This window comes from Ambystoma mexicanum, chromosome 6q, assembly GCF_040938575.1.
Source record: "Ambystoma mexicanum isolate Mex_15411 chromosome 6q, UKY_AmexF1_1, whole genome shotgun sequence".
Lineage (NCBI taxonomy): Eukaryota > Metazoa > Chordata > Amphibia > Caudata > Ambystomatidae > Ambystoma > Ambystoma mexicanum.
The window spans coordinates 1075293720-1075318229 of NC_090937.1; the positions used below are offsets into that span (position 1 = coordinate 1075293720).

At 46.6% G+C, this 24510-nt stretch overlaps 1 protein-coding gene across 3 annotated transcripts in view; it reads left to right on the forward strand.

The window, feature by feature from the left end:
* Positions 1-24510, forward strand: part of AASDH (aminoadipate-semialdehyde dehydrogenase) — an 853386-nt gene that overhangs the window by 799195 nt on the left and 29681 nt on the right. For all 3 annotated transcript variants that reach the window (XM_069631618.1, XM_069631617.1, XM_069631619.1), the window contains one exon: positions 17347-17478. In XM_069631618.1, coding sequence (XP_069487719.1) covers positions 17347-17478 — 132 coding nt within the window. The remainder of the gene's footprint in view (positions 1-17346; positions 17479-24510) is intronic.

Genomic DNA, 24510 nt, shown 5'->3' on the forward strand with positions numbered 1-24510 from the left:
CCTAGGGCTATCATAGCACGCATGCTGAACTATTGGGACAGAGAGTGGCACTGCGAAAGTATATTGATGTGAAAAAAAAGGTTGAGGGAGAGGGGACATGAAGAATGCTATGCTTTTCCCCGACAAATTTAGAGTGGAGCATGGGGGGCGTGTATTGTTCTTTCACACCCCCGAAGAAGAAAATACTTTTTTGGAATCACTGTCCAGAGTGCCAAGGGGCAGGGGGAATAGTGACAAGAAGGGGGGAATCCCTATGAAGTCTGTAAATGGGATAACGTCCAATGATGATTATTATGCTGATTCTGTAGGATGGGGCAAGAGGGTAGCAAATGTGTTGATAAAGAGCCGAGGTGGATGGGCACTTCAGTAACCTCATGCGGAAGCTATTGATGGTTGAGGTTGTGCTGGGGAGTGGGACGGTTGTTGGGGGCACAGTAGTTCGGGGGGTCGCCCTTATTCGATGGATGTACTCTATGTGGCATGTGGGGAGACTACATGGGTGTTGCACACACGTGATGCACTGCCTGGAGAAGAGTATATAAGACGCATGTAATTATAGCTAGAGCGCTTAAATGTATGACATGGAATTATGGAGGTTTGAACTGCCCGTCCAAAACCCTTAAGGTATTACTGTATATGAAACGTCATCAGGTAGATATAGCGTTCCTATAGGAAACCCATTTGACCATTTGGGGAGGCACGATTTCGCCAACGGTTGGTTTGCCACAGATATTTTTCCTCCTACTCATCGTATTCCAGGGGGTCTGGTCTGCATTCTTATACTGGGGACTGGGCTTTCGCCTGACAAAGGTGATCAAGCATCAGGAAGGGAGGGCATTAGTGGTAATGGGGAGCCGGCATGGACAGGAGGTTTGTTTGCTAAATTATTATGGTCCCAACCAGGACACGTTGGAGTGGATGTCCTGGCAGTTTGAGGGGGCCAACACCGGGGTGATCATATGGGTGGGAGACTTCAAGGCTGTGTTGCAACCGCCTTTGGATAGAACAGGGAGTGCTCTACGACTGCCCATGAAGTCGACTTCCAAGCTGCAAGAAATATGTTGGGCATGGGAGCTTCTGAATATTTGGAGGGTGAGACATGAGGTGGAAAGGGGTTACACCTTTTTTTTCCACAGTTCACCAATCTGCTTCTCGGTTGGACTATTTCTTGGTCTCTGAGGGGAGGGCCGGATGGGCAACTGAGGTCACGATACTAGCACGTACCCTGTCGAATCATTCACCAGTAGTGATGGGATTGAAGATTCCAGGGCAATTGGGTAGAAGACCACCATGGAGAGTTAAGAATGAGGGCCTGCCTGACGGGGTGTTTCGGGCAGGAATCCCCACTGTTATAGAGAAGTTCTTTGAAGAAAATGTAGGATCTGTTACTTTCAGTTTTGTGTTATGGTTGCGATGAGCGAGTTACACCTTGAAAATGTACAGGCTGGTACCAGAGATGGGAACGACCCGATTAAGCAGAAGGAACTAAGAGAGGAGTAAGATGCATTTAAGGAGTTAGCCCAGAGGGAAGTGGCAATCCGGAAATCCTGGGAGGGACAGCGCCCCCATAGACTGTTCGCACAAGCAGCTAGTGTGTATATTCCAAGGACACAGATCCTGGCTGCTAAAGACAGGCAGGGGGAGTCGGAACACGCGGATTTTGGCATAAAGAGAGAATTCTGTGCTTTTTATACTCGACTGTACTCCTAAACACAAGTTTTGCCACTGGAGATCAGCAGCTTTCTAGATCGGATGGCACTTTATTGGTGTAATGATGAGGCGTGGGAGTGACTGTACCGCCCTGTTATGGAGGCTGAGGTGATAAAGGCGCTTTTGTCTGGGAAGGCTCTGGGACCTGATGTCCTTACAGCTGAATTTTATAAACATTTTGGTGCAAAACTAGCTCTGTAACTCCTGGGGGTATATCAGCAGGCCCTCCAGCAGGGTGGAAATTGCCGGCGACGAGGAGGGAGGCAGTGGTGACGATACTCTTGAAGCTTGGGTAGGAGGCAGACTTGTGTTTGTCCTATCGCCCAATCTTGCTTATTAATGTGGATAATAAAATACTGGCTAAGTTACTGATGCTCCTAATGTGGAAATGTGTACTGTTTGATCAGTCTGGATTTATTCCGGGGCGGTCAACGTCATATGGTTTAAGGAGGATGTTTGGGTTGTTATCAGCAGTTCGACAGAAGGAAGACATAGTGGCAGCACTACTGAATGCCGAAAAAAGGCATTCCACTCTGTTGAATGGCCCTTTCTTTTGACGGTTTTACGCAGGCTGGGAATGGGGGATCAGTTTGTGTCTCTGGTTTTGTTGCTCTAAGCTAGGCGAGCTCCGCACATTCCGGTGAATAGTAATTTTACATTGGTTGTCCCAATGGCAAGGGGCACAAGGCAGGGATGTCCCTTGTCGCCACTGTTGTTTGCTGTAGCGATTGAGCCGCTTGCTGAGATAATTTGGGAGGCGCATATACATAGGGGGATACAGATCTATAATCACAGGGTGGTGATTTCCCTTTATGTGGATGATATGGTGCTTTATCTTAAGGAACCGCAAGTTAATTTGGGGCCGATCATGGACTATGTGCTGAGATTTGGGTATTTCGAGGCGATTGGGTCCTCTGATGTATTCCATATCTATGACGTAATCTCCACAGCTGTGCTGCTTCGGGAAAAAAATTCTGCGTCGATGATGTCGATATGCTGTCCTTGAGGGCCTCCGCTGAGCCGACGTCACCAGATGTTATAAGTAGGACGCACGACACCCGTAGCCTCAGTTCCGTTTTTTACGCGAACGTGTTCGCTTCGGAGATCTCGGCGTGCGTTGGTTCTTCTGAGTTTCTATCGATTCTTCAAACTTGGTTTGTGAAGATTGTATCATGTCTTCCTCTTCTTCCGTCCCGCGGTCCGGTTTCAAGAAGTGTCGGGACTGCGGTTCCAAGATGTCGCTGACGGAGCCGCACGACGCCTGCCTCTGGTGGGGCCACGCTACAGACAATTGTGACGAATGCCAGTCGCTCACGTCAAAGGCCTTGCGGGAGTGGAAGAAGAAACTTTTGGTAGGTAGGGTTTCCAAACCCTGTAAGCCGAGATCCACTGGTCTTTCCACCGACGATTTGAGGGGCGACTCTCCGTGTCGTCGGCGTAAGTCCAGGGGGTCTCGGTCCCGGAGTGGTTCCCGCCATTCCTCTGTCTTGTCGAGGCACTCGCGGAAGCGCTGTCACCGGTCGCCTTCCCTACCCTCGTCCGATGACTCTGCCCATCGACGGGTTGCTTGTCCCGGCAAGCATTCGACTCCTGCGGAATGGGAGGCATTTCGCAAGAAAATGTTGGTGATTTTTGAATCACAGGGCTCCGGTCCGTCTGCGCCTTCGAGAGAAGCCAGCTGTGACCGTGCTAGAGCCACCACTCGCATGCCTTCATCGAGAACCTTCGAGGTCTCGATCGGACAAGGTGGATCGCTCTAGCCATGCCCGCTCCAGATCCCGGTCCTCGACGCCCTTGAGACAGTCGGAGCCTGTGAGGTCTTCTTCAAAGACGTCGCCGCCATCGGTGCCATGTCCGCCGAGAGGTTCACTCAAGGCTCCGAGGAAACCCTTTACGCCATCAGCACCGAGGCCGTTGAAGGACACACTCAGGACACCGCCCTCGAGAACTGTGTCGAAGCTGTCGGTGCCACGCTCGACATCGACACCGATTCCCTTGACGCCTTTCGAGGATGCTTTGTCAAAGGTACCCCGTGGCACAGTGGAACCCCCGAAAAAGGCTCTGGCCAAGTCCAAAAATGTGTGTGTCCCTTTTTCTGTGCCCCCATTCCAGCCTCTGGATTATATTTCTGAGGTGGAAAAAGGGTCTGAGGAAGGTTTGGTGCCTGATGAAGTACCTTACGAAATATTGTGTGGTCATAGCCAGTTTAAGACCTGCGTCATTCGTTGCACGACGCCAGTGGTCTGGACACCTCACCGGAGTTGGAGTTTGGTAGGCCTGAGCCTGGTACGCACGCCGAGTCTTCGTACCAGCGGCTTATGTCCAGAGTGTTGGAGTACTTGTGGTGGTCTGCGCCCCCAGTGGATTTTCTGCAGGATGACCTGACAGATATCCTGGACCTAAGTCCACCAATTGACCCAGTTCTGCCATTCCATATGGCCTTGCAAAGAAGGGTGGCGGCGGCTTGGACTGCTCCGGAGAGTCTCCCGGCAGTAGGGAAGTCGTTGCTGAGAAAATACCGCCCAGCCCATGGCGACCACGGCTACTTGTCCGTGCACCCTACTCCGGAGAGTTTGGTGGTGCAGGCCGCCACTGCCCTGGCTAAACAGGCGTCATACCCTATCATCCCTCCTGATAGGGACAACAAGCGTTTTGATGGTTGGGCGAAGAAAGTGTTTTCGTCAGGGGGTACGGCTTTGAAAGCAGTCAACTCCATGTGTGCCTTGGCACTTTTCACTCATACTCTGTGGAATTGATTCCTTAGCGACTGAACATATTTCCAAAGGGGAGGAACGGGATGGCTTTCTTGCTCTTGTACAGGATGGCAAGGATGCCATGTGTGAATCCCTTCAGTCAGGGCTGGATGTGGCAGACTGCGTCAGCCGGTCCATGGCGGCGAGCACTGTGATGCGCAGATTTGCGTGGTTGCGGAAGTCAGGGTTTGCTCCGAATGTGCAAGCCCGGCTTCTCAACATGCACTTTAACGGCGACCATCTTTTTGGCAGCAAGGCTGACGAGAGCCTTGAGAGGTTGCAGATCTCGAAGGCTGCAGCAAAGTCGTTGAGCGCTGCAGTTCGCCAACCTCTGCCTTTTCGTCCTAGGGGACAGCAATGGAGGGGAGGTTCCTTTTGATATTACTCGACCTTTGGTAAATCGAGGGGAGCTGCAAGTCAAAGAGGCCAACGCAGGAGTACCAGAGGTGGAAAACAGGGTACTCGAGGTGCCAAGGCCGCTCGAGCAGTTGCCTCTTTGCCCTCAGGCACTGCCACAGCCGCTTCAGCTCAGTCATGAGGCCATGTCCCATAGTTTGCCGGTTGGGGGAAGGCTTGCGCAGCATCTTGTAGAATGGCGTGCCATTACTTCAGATGTGTGGGTTCTGGAGATCATAGCCCACAGCTACTGTCTTCCTTTCCGGCAGAGGCCTCACGACAATCCACCAGGGAATCTCTCTTTGAAGAGTCCGGATCCACTCCTTGCGCAGGAAATCAAATCCCTGCTGGAGAAAGGCGCCATAGAACTGGTGCCTGTAGCGGAGAGGAACAAGGGATGGTATTCCCCTTATTTTTTGATTCTGAAGAAAGACGGGGGATTGAGACCCATCATGGACTTGCGTGGTTTGAACAAGCTCCTCAGGAAGGACAAGATGGTTACTCTCTCTCTCAAGTCCTCCAGGCCCTTCAACTTCAGGACTGGTTGGTGTCTCTCGACCTCAAGGACACTTAATTTCATGTGCCGATCCATCCCAAGCACAAGAATTACCTGAGGTTTGCGTTTGGCGACTCGCACTTTCAGTTTCGGGTCCTGCCTTTCGGATTGACCTCCGCCCGAGGGTTTTAACCAAGCTCATGGTGGTGGTGACAGCGTATCTCAGGAAAGGGGGGATTCACGTCTACCCCTACCTGGACGATTGGTTGATCAGGGCGCACTCTCCGGAGCTAGTCCTGGACCATCTGTCAGTCACCTGCCACTCCCTTCACAGGCTGTGCTTCTCCCTCAACTTAAAGAAGTCCCACTTGACGCGACCAGCGGCTCCAGTACATCGGAGCAGTGCTCGACACATCCCTGGGGCAGTGTTTCCCTCCCCAGGTGAGGGCTCATCACATTCTGCAGATGGTGCACAAGTTTCAACATGCCCAGAGTCTTTTGGCGTTCGAGTTCTTGAGGTTGCTCGGCCTCATGGCATCCTGCATTCTTCTGGTGCCAGAGGCTCGACTGCGGATGTGATCTTTGCAGTGTGCTATCAAGATGCAGTGGTCACATTCCTCCGGCAGGATGTCGGACCCCGTTCATGTGCCGCACTCGGTCGCCCAGGACCTTCTGTGGTGGGTCGTCAAAGGCAATCTGATGAAGGGGCTCCATTTTGGCTACTCTGGCCGAAGGTAACGATCGTGACGGACGCATCCCTCACGGGATGGGGAGCTCATGCCAACGAGTTGACAGTCAGCAGTCGTTGGTCTCCGTCGGAGTCCAGACTCCATATCAATCTGTTGAGCTGAGGGCCATCAGGCTTGCCCTGAAGGCTTTTCTACCGACTGTGCGAAGGAAGAGTGTCCTGATTCTGACAGACAACACAGTGGCCATGCACTACCTCAACAAAAAGGGGGGGGCAGGGTCACTTCCTCTGTGCAGGGAGGCGATGCAGCTCTGGTTCTGGGCCATCCAGCAGGAAATTTCGATCTCGGCAGTTCATCTGGCCGGAGATGAAAACTAGACGGCGGTCGCTCTGAGCAGGCAGAGCACGATCTCCCACGAGTGGGAGCTGGCTCAGGAGATTCTCCTGGAAATATTTGTCCTTTGGGGGACCCCACAAGAGGATCTCTTCGCCTCCAGTGTCAACCGGAAGTGCAAAAGGTTCTGCTTGCAGGAATTTCCTCCAAGAGGAGCCTTAGGGGCCGTGTTCGTGGTGGAGTGGTCCTTCCCACTGCTGTACGCATTTCCTCCAGTCCCCGTCATCCCGCAAGTGCTGCAGAGGTTACGGAGGTTCGGTTCCCGGATGATCCTCATTGCTCCGGCATGGGCCCGGAGCACGTGGTACCCGGACTTTCTCGACTTGTCCATCTGCCCTCCACGCCGTCTTCCCTACCGAGATGATCTGCTCTCATGGGAGGGGGGGGGGATCAGGTTCTCCATCCAGGGGTCAGATCCCTCAACCTTCACGCTTGGCTTCTGAAAGGTTGAGGTATAAGGATTGGGACCTCCCTGAAGACGTGATGGAGGTGTTGCTTTTGGCCAGACGGCCGGAAACAAAGTCCCTGTACCGTTGCCGTTGGAGAAAGTTCTGCGACTGGTGCAGGGGTCAGAATGTGGATCCTTTTTCATGTCACATTCCTGTGGTTCTGTCTTTTTTGCTTTCTTTAGACCACACGGGCCTGCAAGTGGGTAGCATTAAAGGTTACCTGGCGGCGCTGTCCATATTTAAGCCCTCGTCTGAGGAGCGTTCTTATTTTAAAATTCCTTTAATTTCTCAGTTTCTGAAAGGGCTCACTAATGTGTTTCCACCGTCACGTTTCCAGGTTCTCGGTTGGGATTTGAACCGGGTTCTAAAATTCCTCATGGGTGCTCCATTTGAGCCTTTACGTTCTTGTCCTGTTAACCCTTAAAACTGTATTTGTAGTTGCGGTTAATTCTGCTCGCAGAGTGAGTGAGTTGCAGGCACTTTCTGTTAAGCCACCCTTCACAGTGTTTCATAAGGACAGGGTTGTCCTTGGGGTTCGTCCTTCCTTTCTTCCGAAAGTGGTGTCGGAATTTCATTTAAGCCAGAAGGTTATTTTATTGTCCTCCGAATCCTGTTAAGGAAGAGGAGAGGCGCTCCATAGGTTGGATCCTAGGAGAGCACATCTCACGCATGTCCCGGGTCAGAGTCCACAATCAGCTCTTTATAGGTTATGCTGGAAGGCGTTTGGGACAAGCTGTTACTAAGCAGACTTTGTCTAGATGGATTATCTTGGCAATTTCTGAATGCTACCGCTTGGCGGGTAAGGACCCTCCGGTAGGCTTACGGGCTCATTCTACCAGAGGTATGGCTGCCTCTACTGCCCTGCAGAGGGGTGTTCCTATTCGGAACATCTGTGAAGCAGCCACATGGGCTTCGGTCCATACTTTTGTAAGACACTACTCCCTAGATTCTATCCACGGGCAGGACCTGGCCTTTTGCAAGGCGGTCCTCTATTCTGCAATTTGATTGGGCATTCTAAATTTCTAAATTCTTTTCCCTCCGCCATACGTTGGTACTACTTTGGGAGTCTGTCATAGATATGGAATACGTCGGAGGACCCAATCCCCTCGAAGAACAAGTTACTTTCTTAGCTGTTAACGTTCTTTCGATGGGATGGTCCGACGGCGTATTCCATATTGCTCCCTCCCTGCCTGCCCTGCTACAGAATTTATTATGCTATTGCAGTTTACGTTTCCGCAAGGCTTTCTGTGGTCATACTGGCAGAAGATTCGTGCCACACGTTCTGGGTGAAAAAACTACAACTGAGGGTACGGGCATCGTGCGTCCTACTTATAACATCTGGTGACGTCGGTACGACGGAGGCCCTCGAGGACAGAGTATCAACGTCATCGACGCAGGACGCAGACGCCGACATTTTTTTCCGAAGCAGCACAGCTGTGGTGATTACCTGTCATAGATATGGAATATGTCGTCGGACCATCCCATCGAAAGAACGTTACCAGGTAAGAAAGTAACTTGTTCTTCTCCAGCCTAAGGATTAATGTAACAAAGTCTGTGCTTTTTCCACTCACAGTAAGCAGTTTAACAATGGTTTTGGATTCTAGTAGCCATGGGGATTATACGCAGTATCTAGGTGTGGATATAGCATGTAACGCAGAGGTGCTATATCAGCGCAACTATGCTGCAGTACTGGAACACACTCGAAAGGTGGTGGACAGGTGGATGGGGTTGCCACTCAAGTCTATATGGAAGGATTTCTCTAGTAAAGATAGTCTTGCTCCCTAGATATTTCTGAATGTTCCACTAGCATTACCCAAGGCGTATTTTCAGGAGATTAAATTGGTGGTGTCTTGATTCATTTGGTCAAATAAGCAAGTGCAAATGTCCTGGCAGAAGCTTACAGCGCCACTGGATAGGGGGTCTGGCACTGACAGTTTTTGAGATGTACTACGATGCAGCTCAGGCGGGGTTCCTGCTGTATTGCTTTGAAAAAGGGTCAGATAGGCGACCATGGAGAGGGAATGGGCCATTGCAGCACCCTTTCTACTGCGTGCAGTGATATTGACGGCTCCTGGCAGAGTATCGAAGATTGAGACCATGGTGGAATTGTCTTTGTAGATCTTAGGCTTGTATTGAGAAGAAAGGGAAGGGGAGACTTTGTACTGACCACAACATCTGGTCATTTACATCCCTGGGTTGCCATTGACCAGTGAATTGGGATATGTACGATGCATGAAGTGACTTGGTATTACCTGTTTTCAGGATCTCTTCCCAGACGGATATTTTCTGACGGTAGAGGGGCTGCGGAATAAGGGAACAATCACATCTCTAGATCTGTTTAATTACTACAAATTAAGGGACGCCTTGAGGGGTTAGTTCCCCACCTTTCCACAAGAACCGGTGGCAGCTCCCATTCTGGGCAAAATGTTAGGAGGGGCGGACATCTGTAGGGTGGTATCGAGTCTTTACGGCAGAATGAAGGAGGCTAGGGGAGACTGTGCAGCGTTGTCATGGGAGAAATGGGAGACTTTGCTGTGGGGAAGGGGGATTGCCCATTGAGGTATGGGAATATTGTTGCTTGCAAATGAGGAAAATAGCGATTAACAGTGGATTTAAGTTGATTAATTTACAAATTGTATTATACACCACGGCTGTTGCACACATTTTTCCCGGACTCTACGGATGGATGTGTTCGATTGTGCAAGAGCATCAGCAAATTGCATACATTTATTTTTTATGTTTTTATTTTTTCATTTGTAAAGCGCCTCAGCCCAGGGGCATCAGGGTTCTGTTGTGGAACCAGTTACATACAAGAATAAAGACAAGCAAACGTTGAGCAGAATGTTACAAAGACCACCGTCCTCCCATCTGGGGAAGGTGAGAAGTCAGCTTGAATTCAAGTTTTAGCCCAGGTTCTGAGCGCTAAGCTTAGACCTTAGTCAAATAGGCATGTTTTTAAGGCCTTCCGGAACAGCCAGTAATGGGCTTCTGCTCTTGTGGCCGGTGGGAGGGCGTTCCAGTTGATCCTAGCTACAGTCGGGAAGCTGGAACCTCCTCCTCTGACTTTTTTAAACTTTTGGTAGGGTCATACGGTGAGCGTGGATGGCCCTGACTGGTCTGGTAGATTGGGTTCTGAAAATCTTTTGCGACATGTATTGGGATGCAGTGTTGGATAAACATTTATGTGTGATTGATAGAATTTTGAAAATAATCCTTTTATGAATAGGGAGCCAGTGCGCTTTTTTCTCACGGAAGAGATTTTCTCTTTCGGGATGTTGAATGTGGCCCCCAGGCCTTTGTTTTGGATTGTCTGTAGTTTGTTTAGGTTCTGTTTTGACGTTCCTGCAAAGAGGGCCCTGCAGTAATCGAGTCTGACCCTGGTGATTGCTTGGGCGAGAGTGAGGCAGCTGGTAGGTGTCAGGAAATGTCTGGCTGCATTGGTGAGCTTGGCTTTATATGCAGCTGATGATGCCATCGTGTTTACTTGTTTGGTGAGGGAGAAGGATACATCTGGGTGGACGCCCAGTGTTTTTACTGACGCTCAGGCAGGGATCTGTATCCCGTCTATGGAGAAGCAGGTGAATTGGGGGTCCAGCTTCTTCAACAGAGCTGGAGATCCCACCAATAGGATCTCTGTCTTGTCATTTAGTCACAGGTAGTTCTTCGCCATCAAAGCTTGAATACTTGAATAGGTGTTGTTAACAGTCAGGAAGTCTTCATCTTAAATGCCTGATAGAGGCAGGAGGATGTGGGTGTCATCTGCATAGTTTGTGTAGGATATGCCGATGTCATCCAGGAGGTCAGAAAAGGGGCTTGGTGAAAATGTTGTAGAGGGAGATGCATGAACCTTGCGGGACGCTGTTGAGAGTGGGCATTGGTGGTGCACTGGCGAGGTCTGGGAACACTCTTGTGGATCTTCCTTCCAGGAAGGAGACTATCCAAGATGTCGCTTAATGCAAGCTATTAGCCGCGTCTGTGAGGTGGTGGCAGAGGGTTTTGTGGTCCACCAGGTCGTAAGCGGCTGAGAGGTCTAGTATGAGGAGGATCGCTGGTTTTTCCTTGTCTCTAAAAGTGTCTAACTGATTTTTTTAGATCAAGGAGATTCATTGCCAGGCCTGGCCCGAAATCCAGATTGGTGCATACCTAGGATGTGGTTGGTTTTTAAGTAGGATTTCATTTGATTGTATTCTGTCCTGTCTAAGATTTTTTGCAGGAATGATACTGAAGTGATGTGACGGTAATGGTACAGGATTGACGGGTCAAGTGTCAGTTTTTTTTAATAATGGAGGATCCAAGATTATTTGGGCTGGCCGGGACTAGGCTGGTTGTGAATGAAGCGTCAATAAAATTGGTTATGAATGGTACTAGGGCTTCTGAGCAATCTTTGATGATGTTAGCTGGGCAGATGTCCCCTTTACGTTTGGATGGTTTTAGGTTTTTGACAATGTTGGTTGTTTCTAATTCCGAAATTTCTCTGAAGTAGAATTGGGTTGGCTTAGGCAGTTTGGTCAAAGAAGTGTAGCGGGAGAGAGCTTTGGTTGGGGCTTGTTTCTTTTCAATTTTCTGTTGGAGGGTGCTGATTGTCAATCGCATAGCGTCCTGTACCTTGAGGCACTAATTCTCCTCCTTGGAGACGGTGGAGGGGAAGGGGAGAAAGTAGACTCTTAACTCTCTGAGGTTTTTATTGATTTCCTGTGAGTTATAGTTGGCGTCAGCTATTCTTTTGTTATAGGGGTTTGCTTTCGCTGTGATAATGGACTGTTTGTATTCTAAGGCTATAAGGTTGAACATGGTTTTGGAGGTGATTGAGGGGGCTTTTTTCCAAATAGCTTCCGCCTGTCTTTTGCACCCAGGGCCTGGAGGTCTGAGGTGAGCCAGGAGTTAAAGTGACTTGCTGGTTTGGCTTTCCTAGGGAGTAGTGGTGCTACCAAGTTTACTGCGTTGGTTGGGGTGCTGGTGTAGATATCTACTAGTGCGTTTGTGTCTGTGGACTTGGTGTTCCTGGCAGAGTCGGGTGAGGAGGGGGAAATGGTTTCTTTGGATGTCTTCCGGGAGCTGCGGGACATGGATTAGGGCATGGCTGGACATGGGGTCTGTGGTTTCTGCTGGGGGCAAGGTGAAACTGATGGTGTGGTGGTCTGACCATGGGCATGGGGGGTTGACTGTGATGGTGATCTGGCTGTTCAGGTCGGCTATCCAGTCTAATGTTTGTCCCTTTAGTGTATACGGGGGCCGAGACACAGCGTTTAAAACCTAGGTTTGATAGTGCATTGTCAACTGCAGGCTATGTTGTGTCTGCTGGGTTGTTTAGGCCAAGTTTCACGTTTCATAGGTTCATACATGTAGCCTGGAACCTGCCCTCCGGTGTTCCCATACTGAGAGGCAGTTTTTGATACTATGAGTTATATGGGGAGATGGTGGAACCGGATACTGTGGTGGATTTATTGGTACTCACTGACAGATTGCCAGTCCGGCAAGGAGGCTGACTGGACTAGTACTGGCTAAAAGGGGATAGCGATGGTATGGGGTATGCCCAATCCACCTGCTATAGAATGATGGAAGGATGACATTGTTTATTTTTTAATGTTAAAGGTATTTGTACCGCGCACTGTCACCACCGGAGTGGTCCCCAGGCGTTCTGGTGGTTCTGAGGAGTGCAAAGAAAAGGGTGGTGTGGGTGGGTAAGTAGGGTGTAGTAGGAATACGAAAGTGAGAGTTGTGATGTCCTGTTGGCAGCTTCAGTTCGGCTTGCACTGTTCGCTTAGCTTAAGTGCGGTTTTTGGCACGGTGCAAATTCCCATGTGCTATTGTGCCGGGATATGTGTTGTTAGTCTGTTGTGGTGAAGTGTGTGCGGATTGCTGTGCCAAGAGGTGGTTGTCTGAGTTTCTGTATGAGGAGTGGATGCAGAATTGTAGGTTTTAGAATTGGGTTAGCCGTTTTTTTTCTTTTCCTTACCGCTTTGTTTTTGAATTTCTGCGCTCAACATCTACGATTGTCCCTTGTGTTCGGCATTGTAATTTTTCTGACTAGTTGGCAGATTTGTTGAGGAGTGTCAGTTTCCTCTGTGTTGCTCTAGTGGTATGTGTGCATTGTTTATGCTGGCGTTTCCCCACCCTGGGGTTGGTGATGTTTAGGTTAGGGGATACTGGTCCCACCCAGCCCATCCCACGACAACACTTATCCGGTGAGTTTTGTGGAACCAGGATTGGCAACCGGATTCGGGAACCCCTGGGAAACTTGCAACGCCATGTCGAGCTGAGGCAGCATGCTTAACAAAAGGGAAAAAGCATAAAGGGGACAAATGAGCTGAACGCCTATCGCACAAAGGTGAGTCCCCTAAATGAAACACTTCAATTTCTGAATCTGTAAAGCCACATTCTTACTAGAGCACGTGGCTATCACAAATTATATTTCAATGAATCTATTGAACGGCACACAGTTGAATATGAAAATTAATTATTTATTCAGTAGCCCATGGATCCTACAAAAATGCACATAATGAATATAGTCTGCTTCAAATTTACACAAATAAGGCAAATAAATGACAAAAACAGTAAAAACACACACAAGACCTGGTATCCGTAGCAAACATTATGTGCTAAAGAACCTATATTACAGTCAATAACGATAAACATGATTTCTTGTTAAGAATAAATAACATTTATTTTTGTTGACAACAGGTTACAGTGATAGTATACGGCAAGAAATTGGCTATAGATGTGAGTTCATCTAATTATCACAACTGGGAAAACTCAATCCTGTACTGCTGACCCTATCTAGCTAGTTTTGACATAGTACATGGATGCCAATACCACATGAATGAGTAATGTAAAATATTAATAGATCTATATACACATCCCAGGTCTACGTCCCAAACACATTGACAACCCCCAAAGATTTTTTAATGCCAGGGTTGTACAGACGGGACGTTTCCGCAAATATGAAGTTCACTGGCTTCTTCAGGACACCAAGGGAAGTTGGAGCTCTGTGGATATGATACATTAATTGTTACTAAAACATTAAAATCGAAAAAAGCTAAAACCTAGATTGAAAAGGCAAAAGAAAGCAGAAGATGCAGAATGGAAAAGAGTTTGAACTATAACCAAATGCATCACCCGCTATGTGTGCCATAGCCCTTATACCAGTAGCTACAGGAGAAAAAGGAAATTGTACACCTAAAGGAAACAGGAAGGGCAGTGAAAAAGGAAACAAAACAAACTTTGTAAATACTGAGGAAAGGTTCAATTCCACTGCCAACACCCGATGCTCCAGTCCCTGTACAACAGAAACCACTCATTGTGGACTTACTGTGCAAAGATAATATATTTTGCGCTCAGGAAATATTCTGTAATGAAGGGGACAGCTGGTGTCCGAGGATATATCACGAGTAATCACGGATGTCCTAATGTTGGTCATCTGAATGCAATCAAAAAGATGGGAATACAAGTAAGCAGATCAAAAATCTCACAACGTCAAAAATGGATTAAACAATCAAAATAACGGCAATCGCTCATATACATTTGTAGGGTAGCCAAACTATAGACACTAGACTTCAACTGAGCCACATATTGCTGCGTGGTGGTGGCCAATAAACTGGTCATATTTAGGGCCTAACCTAAAGGTTGATTCCTACTTACCCCTGGCTGGGTTTTGAAGGGAGTGTCTAAATTCATTAGTCTCTCCATGTATGGGTGAGCTCTGGCAATAAATGTCACAACATGAGACAGCATGACACCTATTGTGTGAGACTTGCTTTTGAGATCATCATTCTCCTGACCTGTCTGTAAACAAATCCTGTGAAGCAGATGTCTAGAATCCACTCTTTTGTGCATCCTCTATGGGCCTCCAGACTGGTAATAAGGGCAACACATACATCTATAACTACCTTGTCAGAGGAAGAGGCTAACACTGCTGAAAGAGTTACAGACGTTCTTGCAGAGGCTCCTCCAGGAGTATCATTGTCAGAGACAGGCCAGCTGTGGATGCTGGTAGATGCCTCTCCAGAAGCAGGGCCATGCGGTCTTCCACACTGTGGGATTGAGCAGAAAAACATGTTTTGGTAGAGCTATACACAGAATGCAAGGTTCTTTGTGGGGGTAAGACGAGGGAGGCAGTGAGAGAAAGATGCCGAGAGGGGTGAGTGAAGAGGTTGGACCTGGCCCACTTCTCGCCTCAAGCTGAGCCCTATCTCCCTGGCTTATTGTGTGCATGTTTTCAGACCCCTAAGCACATTTTCTTCCCTTCCTCCTCTTCGAGAAGGCCAGAGTGACTGAGCAGGAGCTTTGCTTATATGAATGCAAGGTGGTAGATGGTAGTCTATAGAAAGACTTTATGGCGAGCCTGGCATTCGTCCTCCCTCCTTCTCCCGGCACACAGTAGTCAGAGCTGAGATGTGCAGCACAGCAGAGCAGTGGGCTGTGGCAAAATGCAGAGCAGGATGGCTATACTGTTAGATCTGTCATCCATGCTTGCTTATTTTCTAATTGCCTGTACTGTCAAATGGAGCCTCAAAGCCCCCTTACTTGCAGCGGGTCTGTCTGTGGTTCTCCTCCACCATTCCTTATATTGTCTTATTATATCTTTCCTTATAACACTATAACGCACAATTCTGGGGATTAACTTGAAATGATTTGCCCCCCAAAAAACGTCAATTTTTTACAGAATTATACTTTTCTCAATAAAGTTTTTGAATCACTAAAACCCTGTGCACCAATATACACACCCCCATGCCCAACCATACCCTGCATCACGCTGGCCGAAGCCTAAGGGATAAGCAGGGCTGGAAACCTATCTTGGGAAGTGGGAAGCCATTATTAGTCATCCAAACTTTGCTGTTCACAACGGGTTAGCAGCCCTGCTCTCGCACATATTTAGACACGGACATAATCATTCAAACAATCACCACACAACATGCATGTACATCAACACTTTACACACACCCACAACCAGGTCTCCTCTCTCTCCCATTGGACCCCTCAACCTCAAACGTAGGCACACAGACAGCAGGTGCTTTGACGTGGGGCCCAGCCCTAGGGGCACTGGGAGTTGGTGGAGGAGTGGGGTGAACTTTTGCTGACCCGCCTGGCATATGCCCAAAACTGAATCGAACAGTTCGGCCTGAATAAAAGAGTAAGGCAATCTAAACAAAAACAAGACTGCAATAATGGCGGCCCATATGTACGCAGGTGGACATCTTCAAATGGTTTAAATCTTGTAAAAAATATATAGAGGAGGGATGGGCAGGAGAGCTCCAAAAGCATTCCCTGTGTTGGGGACAAACCGAGTAAGGGAGTGCCCCAGGAGCACTGGCTCCACATATGCGGCTTGGGGTATTGCTAGGCCATCAGCGTAGGTACATATGGATACCTATGCCAGAGGCAATGAAGAAAGTGGGGTCACTCAAATGGCCTCACCATGAAAGTCTCGGAACATGCATCAGGAGTTCTGAGTGGCCAAACATTTGGAACAATGCATATCAATGGCGTATATGGCAGAATGGCACACAATGTAACAAATTGTAGTTAGGTGATTAATTCCACAAGTTTTGTCAATTGCTACATCAACAGGATATTCTGCTTTTACAACACCCCTTTGTGTCTCTTATCTATAGCAGATGGTTTAAGCCTAAGGATCAAAAGAACCACCAAATGCGCCAAAACCAAAGAGGGCAACCTTTGGGGCAGCAAGCAAGACTCTTTAAACGTTTTTTTTTATTTCAGTTATTTCAAAGTTGAATCTGGTCTAAAATCAATATTTGTTGATCTGTCCTATTGTCCAAGTGTTAATACAAAGAGGGCGAAGTGGTAAATGGGCTGTTCTATGTCATTCTTCCGACTCCCATGCCTGATGACCCACTTTCGTGACTCCTCCTTCAAGATTTTCCTGCAGTCCTGCTTTACTGGTTCTCACAGTGTTCCTCTTTCGGCCCTCTTTCCTGTCATCCCTCAAGTTGTCCAGTTACTGTGATAATTCCCTCCAATCCAACTTGCTCTCCCTATGGCCTCCCCTTTATTCCTGCGCCCTGTGAAATCCCTACCTTGAATCACCAAACACGTTAGAATCCTTTCAGTACACCCCAACTGTTCGCTCCTATTCGTCTATTCCCGTGGGCTATTGAATTCCCCTCTTTTCCGTTAATGTACCAGAAACATGGCTTTCCATTGCATTACAAGGCGTCTCCCTCCTTCGACAGTTGTCCGCAACACCCAAACCCTCTGCCCACGTTAATCCTCTTTTTGTCCTCATTGGAGGGTGCTCCCTTCAATTCCTTGTTCGAAACAGTGCATGTTTGAAGCTTTACTGCGCATTCCTGAAAATTACTTTGTGTAATGGAGAAGTCGTTAAAGGGACAAAAGTCTGGTAAATGTAAGGCATTAAGCCTTTTTACCTGTACCTTTTACTATTCTTCAGCTTTTATTTGAATTTACATGCCTCTTTTTTGTATTGTTGTTTTTCACAGGATAATGGTAGTATTATCTGGGAATTTTCCTGTGAGAAGCCTCTGTTCTCTTCACCAAGATGCAGCCAGGATGGTGTCTACATTGGTTGTGTGGATGACAATGTGTACTGTTTCAGTCATTATGGAGAAACGGTGACGAATTAGAGTTTTTTTTCTCATGTCGATTTGCATGAATGCACATTTAACTGTTATGAATCGCACTTAATACTGTAGCGCAAAAAAGAGCATTAACGCAGTACACATGTGAAATTGTTAATTCGTTGTCGGTAAAACAAACACATGAATTAAGCATTTTATTGTTTCAATGCCAATCCACGTGTGGTAGGATGTGATCCCATCACAGATCTGAGATCTGGCATTGGATCATATTCAACAGCTTATCTTGTTTGATTTGAGAGGCTGGCAGAACGTGTTCGATTCAAGTTGCTGCAATGTAAATGGCCCATTTGCCAGTTTGCATGACTTACGGTGCCATTCAACACAAATGAGTTCATTAATTGAAATGTGTTATTTCGAGAAATACTTTGTGGTGTTTATTTATTCAGAGATTTGCAAAGTGCTACACACTGCTTTAACTGCACCCAAAAAATGGCATTCCGAATATTGCCCGTATTTACTATTACCATAATACAATACTTCTAATAAGCTAAACATTGGAAATATGTACGCAACACCTTTCTTGCCCAAAACATTCCAACAACATTCTTTCACCGAAGGAGTTTTATGTCCAACAGCCGTAATTATTGTATTGTCATTGCAGCAAACAATTCTCCCACGGAATGCTTCTCTAAAGGTATTGCTATTTTATCTATTTATTCAAATTTGTTAAGCGCGCAACAGCCCGGAGGCATCGTGGCGCTAGTTACAGACAGTTTACTTAGTTACATATGTGTGAACAATTGCAATGCATTCATATTTACAGAAATGAAAACGTAACAGAACATACATGAGGAAATAACAGTACATGTCGAGGGTCAGATAACGAGGAAGGTTTTGAGTTTTTTGCAGAAGGTGAGGAGAGAGTTTTCTGATCTGATGTATGGGGGCAATGTGTTCCATAGCTTGGTGGCTAAATAGGGGCAGCCTAGTCCGCCCCCTTTTGACCTGTTGATTTAGGGAGTGAGTAGTTTGTTGGTGTAGTGAGTCCTGATGGGTCTTGAGTGAGCAGGTTTGGATATGGTTTGCACTAGATATGAAGGTGCTGTGAGACTAAGGCATTCATGTGCGAGTGTGAGTATCTTGAAGCTGATGTGTTCTTTAACAGGGAGCCAGTGAGCTGCCTGTCTGGCCTTTGAGATGTGTTCCCTTTTGGTACAGCTTAGTGCACCTCTAATTGCATTATTTTGCGTAATTTGTAGTGTGTTTAGGTTGTTTTTAGATGTACCTGCTAGAAGGGCATTGCAGTAGTCCAATTCGGCCCAATGGTTGCTCTAGCTATTGTAAGGCAGTTGGGCTTGGATAAGTATGGTTTTACTGCATTTATGAGTTTGGTGGTGTGTGCTGAGGCGGAGGTGACGGTGCTGACCTGTCTGGACATGGATAGTGTGGAATCTAAATAAACACCTAAGGTCTTCACTGAAGTGGATACAGGGATGATGGTGTTATCAATGGTGAAGTGCTTCGGCGTCTCTGGTGTAAGAGCCAGTGAGTGGTAGGAGTATTTGGGTATCATCAGCGTAGTTCATATATGCGATATCTAGGGTGTCAAGCTTGTCGAAGAGAGGCTTTGTGAACAAGCTGTATAGAGTGGGTGCAGTGCATCAGGACTGCGGGACTCCACAGTGGATAGTGGTGGGGGCAGCATTAGCTATATCTGAGAATACCTTCATTGCCCTGCCTTCTAAGAAGGAAGTGACCCACAATGCTGCTTCTTTTGAGAAGTTGGCTGAGTGAGTAAGGTGTGAGGTAAGCGTCTTGTGATCTACAAGATTGAAGGCAGCTGAGAGGTCTAGGAGTAGCAGGAGGGCTGGCTTGCCTTTGTCCATGATTTGGGTGATCTGGTTTTTAAGTTTACCAATGCTGTTTCCATGCCATGTCCTTTACAAAACCCTGATTGCCTTGCTCCAAGAATGGAGTGGGTTTCAAGGAATTGTTGGATTTGGCAGTGAGCGGCTTTATCCAGGACCTTGAGGAGGAATGGCACAGTAGTTATGGGTCGGTAATTGTTAGGCTGAGCGGAGTCAAGGTTGTTTTGTTTTTAGAAGGGGGCAAACCCACGCTTCTTTGAGGCTGTCAGGGATAGTTCCGGTTCTGAAGGAGGCATTAATGAATGCTGTTATAAGTGGGGCAAGGATGTCAGCACAGTCCCTGATGAGTTTAGGAGGACCGATGTCTCCTTTACATGAAGAGGGTTTTAAATTTCTGAGGCTATGTGCCTATATATGTACACTAAATGACATCTTTCTCTTCAGTATCATTTTAGCATTTTGTTACTATTTGCGCACCTCTAGTTTAACTAAATCATGACATGTGAGTGTCTTGGATACCAAAGTATCATTTGCTCTTTGATTCTGTGGGCCAGATTCACAAGGATTGCACTGGAGTAAGTCAGATGTCCTCAGCATCAGAGATTTGCTTCTGCTGCCTCATACCTGATTCATAAAGCCTGGAGCATCTCTCCGATACCCTTGAGCATATGTTTATGAATCACATTTGCACATGAGCATCTCATATATTCTCCAGGCAAGTCTAGATTTGCTCCAGTTTTAGTCTGTTGTCTGGTTATGGATACTTGTAGCAGGATGGTTCAGGGACTGGGTAACTCCCCAAGCCAGTGGATGATGAGCCCAGTGTGGCCTGTGGAGGAACCCCTGGTCATCCTTCCTTAGACCATTCCACATGTCTGGGAACAGTGGCAGGACACCTACAACTAGCCCAGGTACTTTTTGGTCACAGACCTCCCAAATCCCTATTTGGAATCAGATCTTAATTTTTATTCCCCACATAACTAATAACAGGGTCCTTTTAAAACAGCCAGGATGGCCACCTTGGACCAGAAAGCACTATCCCTTTAAGCATCTGTACTGAGGACAGTCAGAAACGGTTCGATGTGAAAATGTCACCTGGAAAATGTAGTCCTGTGAATATTTAGCCAGCAAAAAGTAGTTTTTAAAAATATAGTAATTCAATTCAAAGTGTGAAAATGTTGTCAGTAATAAAGTTGCCGAAAAAAACGACATTTAAATATATAAAAGCCCAAGACTGTAAACCTATTAATGATCCAAACCTTTAATAAAACCACCACAGTTACACTAACTCCGTTCCTAAACCTTCCCCAAACTCTAATTACTTCCCTGAACTTTTACAGAACACTAACTCTTCAGCGTGCTAAAGCATTTTATTTGCATTTTACTCAATGGAAAATGAACAGTGAACCTAACTCGCCATCACTAGCTCACCACAAATGACATAGCACTTCCTTAACCCAAACCCTTGCTCTAATCCTAATTGCAACTTTAACCACTACATTTATCCTAACCCCTATTCTGCCAGCCCTCCCCAACTTCTCTATCCCTTTCTTTAACACTTACCCAAACCATTACTCCCTTAGCCCTATCCTTAGCATAACCCCTACCCACTTACTAACACTTTCCTAGACACTTAATCTACCCTATTGACTAACCAAACCCCAACATCACCAGCCCTGCATGCAGCCTCTCTGATCCTAACTCTTACCCTAGTCTCGGGAAGATAGCTCAGCGGCAACGTGCTTGCCTTGGAAGAAAGACGACACAGCAACACAGGTTTGATCCCCGGGTCTGCGCTTAGAAACCTCTGGGTATTAAGCGTGTTATAAATAACCAATCATATCATATACCCTAATTCGAACCAACATCTTTCTCGAGCATGGGGTTTTGCATGGATTCACATGCTCATGAATATTCCCCATTATCAGGCTGGGAATCCTCGGTAAAAAGAAAGCATTTTCACTTAAGACTAAAAACTGCTTGTTTCCTCTATATCCAATCCTTGTCCTTTGGGGTCATACTGTACCCAGTCAATGACACTCCTCCTCCTAAGCTCCACCCCTGGTGGCAATCTTCCGATTTCTATCGCAAGTTTCTAGTGTTGGGAGTCTTCATACATCGCTCCTCGAATTTTGTAGATTTATTTTTATCTTGGTCTTATCTCCAGCACAGATTTACTGCAGGATTTACCCATATGTAATCTACAGCGAAGTGCACCAAACTTTATTCCAATTTTATGTAACAGTTAGAATCTAACTGTAACAATATTGCTTCCCTTAAAAATATCAAAAAACGTCGAAGGAATAACAATCAGTGGTATAGTGACAATTTGAAAAGTCTAAAGCAATATTAGAGAAAAAAGGAAAATGTATGGCTTAAGACTAGAGATACGGCTGATTGCCTAGTGGTTAGATCGGCCTTGGAGGTATATTAAAGAGACATTAGACTTGCAAATTCCTTTTCATTGCAAAAACAAATCAATCTTGCCGAAAATGGACCTAAAGCACTGTTTCTGACTATAAAAAATTTCAAAAATCCATAATTTGTTCATACAAGTTTGCCAACTTCATCAAAAATGGCTAATGAATGTAATCTCTTTTTTGGGGACAAAATTAAAGTGATTAGAGATTGTATTGATGCTCGGTCTATTGATCTTGTTTCTGCATCAGAATGTTTTTTCCAACTGAATATGGTAACGCCATGTCCTAACTTCATGTTCTCTCCTGTTGGAATTGAGAAGATTGTTAACTTACTAGGTAAGTTTAAGCCCATTAATTTTGGATGTGACCCGATTCCAGCTTATTTGGCCAAGCAGCATGCCAATGCACTCGGTGGGGATATCCAAACTGTGATAAATGCTTCACTGGCACAAAGGTGTGTCCCTTTGGACGTAAATAAATCACATCTCACACTGCTGCTAAAAACAACACCACAGGATCACAAAACTCGTTCCAACTACCGTCCAATAGTTGGCCTTTTGTTGTCTGCGCACATCATAGTAAAGATCGTAACTGGCCAATTGAAGGGTTATGTGGAAGAACATAAAATCCTGGACCCTTTTCAGTCAGGATTCAGACCGGGCCATGGCACTGAAACAGCCCTTATGGCAGTCTGGAACGATCTACTGGGGCCCGCCGAAGAAGGGGACATAATCATGCTGGACCTGTCGGCGGCCATGGACACAGTCGATTTTGAAATTCTTATTTCCAGACTGTCTTCGGTGGCTCAGGTTTCAGACAAAACTCTGAAATGGTTTGTGTCCTTTTTAACTAATGGTACACAGCAGGTTAAAGTTGGTGCCTATCTCTCCGACTCTTGTGGAGTATGGGGTGCCTCAGGGATCCTCACTGTCCCTGCTCTTTAACATTTATATTAGTCCATTGTTGTTGAAAATGTTCTCTGTTTTTGGTTTGTCCTATCACTCATATGCTGACCACACCCAAATCTATGTATGACTTAAACCGTTAGAGTTTTATTATATGCAAATAAAATTTAACACTGGATGCTGGAAAATAAACTCCAGTTAAATACATCAAAGATGGAGGTCATTCTACTTGGTTCTAAGAAAGGGGTAATGAGTGCCTCACAATGCATTCCGTGTCCTTCCCTGTGTGGGGTCCCCACTAAATTTTCAGATGCATTAAAAAATCTTAGGTGTATCTAGCAGTCGAGCATGGACTGTAGTCTCCATGTTAGCCAGATGGTGAAATCCATATATTACCAACTTAAACTCATGAAGCCTGTTTTATCTCTTATTACTGAAAAGGACCACCCAGATGTGGTGGGTATACTTACTAATTCAAAATGAGATTACTGTAGCACCCTTCTTATTGGTGGTCAACAATTTCAAATTAAGAGATGGCAGGTTGTTCAGAATTCTGCTATTAGACTGATTTTCTCGTTGCCAAGAAAGGCAACTGTTTCGCAATATCAGAAGCCTGCAGTGCATCAAAGAATTTTGTTTAAGGTTTTATGTTCATGGTCTTGCCCCGGCATACCTGACTACAAAAATTGAAACCTACTGCCCACATCGATTACTTCGATCCATGGGCCAGTGCCTTCTGACAGCGCCATGTGTCAAAATGACAACCTGGGGAGACAGCAATTCTCTTCTTTTGGACCTCGGTCTTGGAACTCTCTTCTGCTGGACCTTTGACGGAGTGAGTCACTTACTATCTTTAGGAAGCAATTAAAAACCTATCTCTTTATGTAATTTGTACTTCCAATTTTGAGAATCCCATGTGTCAGCCTGTGTAGTTTATGCGAGTTGCCGTTATAACATCAACGCCTAGATGCAATTTCTGCTTGGACCATACGGGGGGTATGTGCGTTACAAATGTAAATCCAATCCTATGAACTGTTTTGGGATATTTCGATAGTTTTTCTTCCATTTCTTCTTTGTCTATAGTCACATTTTGAATACCGATAGTAGGGCACATTGTCGGCGAAGATAGTCTTTTCATCGTTGGATCTTCTCTGTGTGACTTCGAAAGGCCCAGGCTTGGGCCTACATCTTACCTCGACCATGTCCGATGTGGTGAAGAAGTCTCATCAGGGCATGCAAATCCTGTGACCTGAAGAACATTTTTGTTGAGGAACGGCACCTCAAGTGCCTTTATTGTCTTCACCCGGATCGCAACGTGGATGGATGCAAGATCTGCCGCAGCTTCTCATCAAAGACGCCACCCAAGAATAGTGGCTTGGAATGATAAGAAGGTGGTCTCTGTCGCAACCATGTCTTATCCAGAACTGGCAGGTCCCATGAGCGTGCTCCCTCTGACAAGAAGAGGTTGAGGACCCATGAGCGTGCTACTCCTGGAGAGATCCAAAAGAAGGCAAAATACCACGCTCCATTTACTCCCTCGAAGATTGCTGAAACTTTAGGATCAAGTTCGGGAAGGGGTCGGTCTCAGTCGCCGCCTGCTTTGTCGACGGTTAGCCTACTGGCTGGTGGGTTACCTCCATCACTGGGGGAAGTCCCTAACCCGTCTGCGCACAAGTCTTTGATGGGCAAGTCCTCGACACACAGACCTGCTGAGGCTCCGTCAATGACCAGGACCACAACCATTGTTTCGACCTTCACAACAGCAACTTCTCCAAGGGTCTCTTTACTTCTGAGGCCTCTATCAGCAGACGTCAGAGGTGCACATTCTACAGATGCGCATCACTGCCTCCTTCCTGAAGGACTGCTGACGTC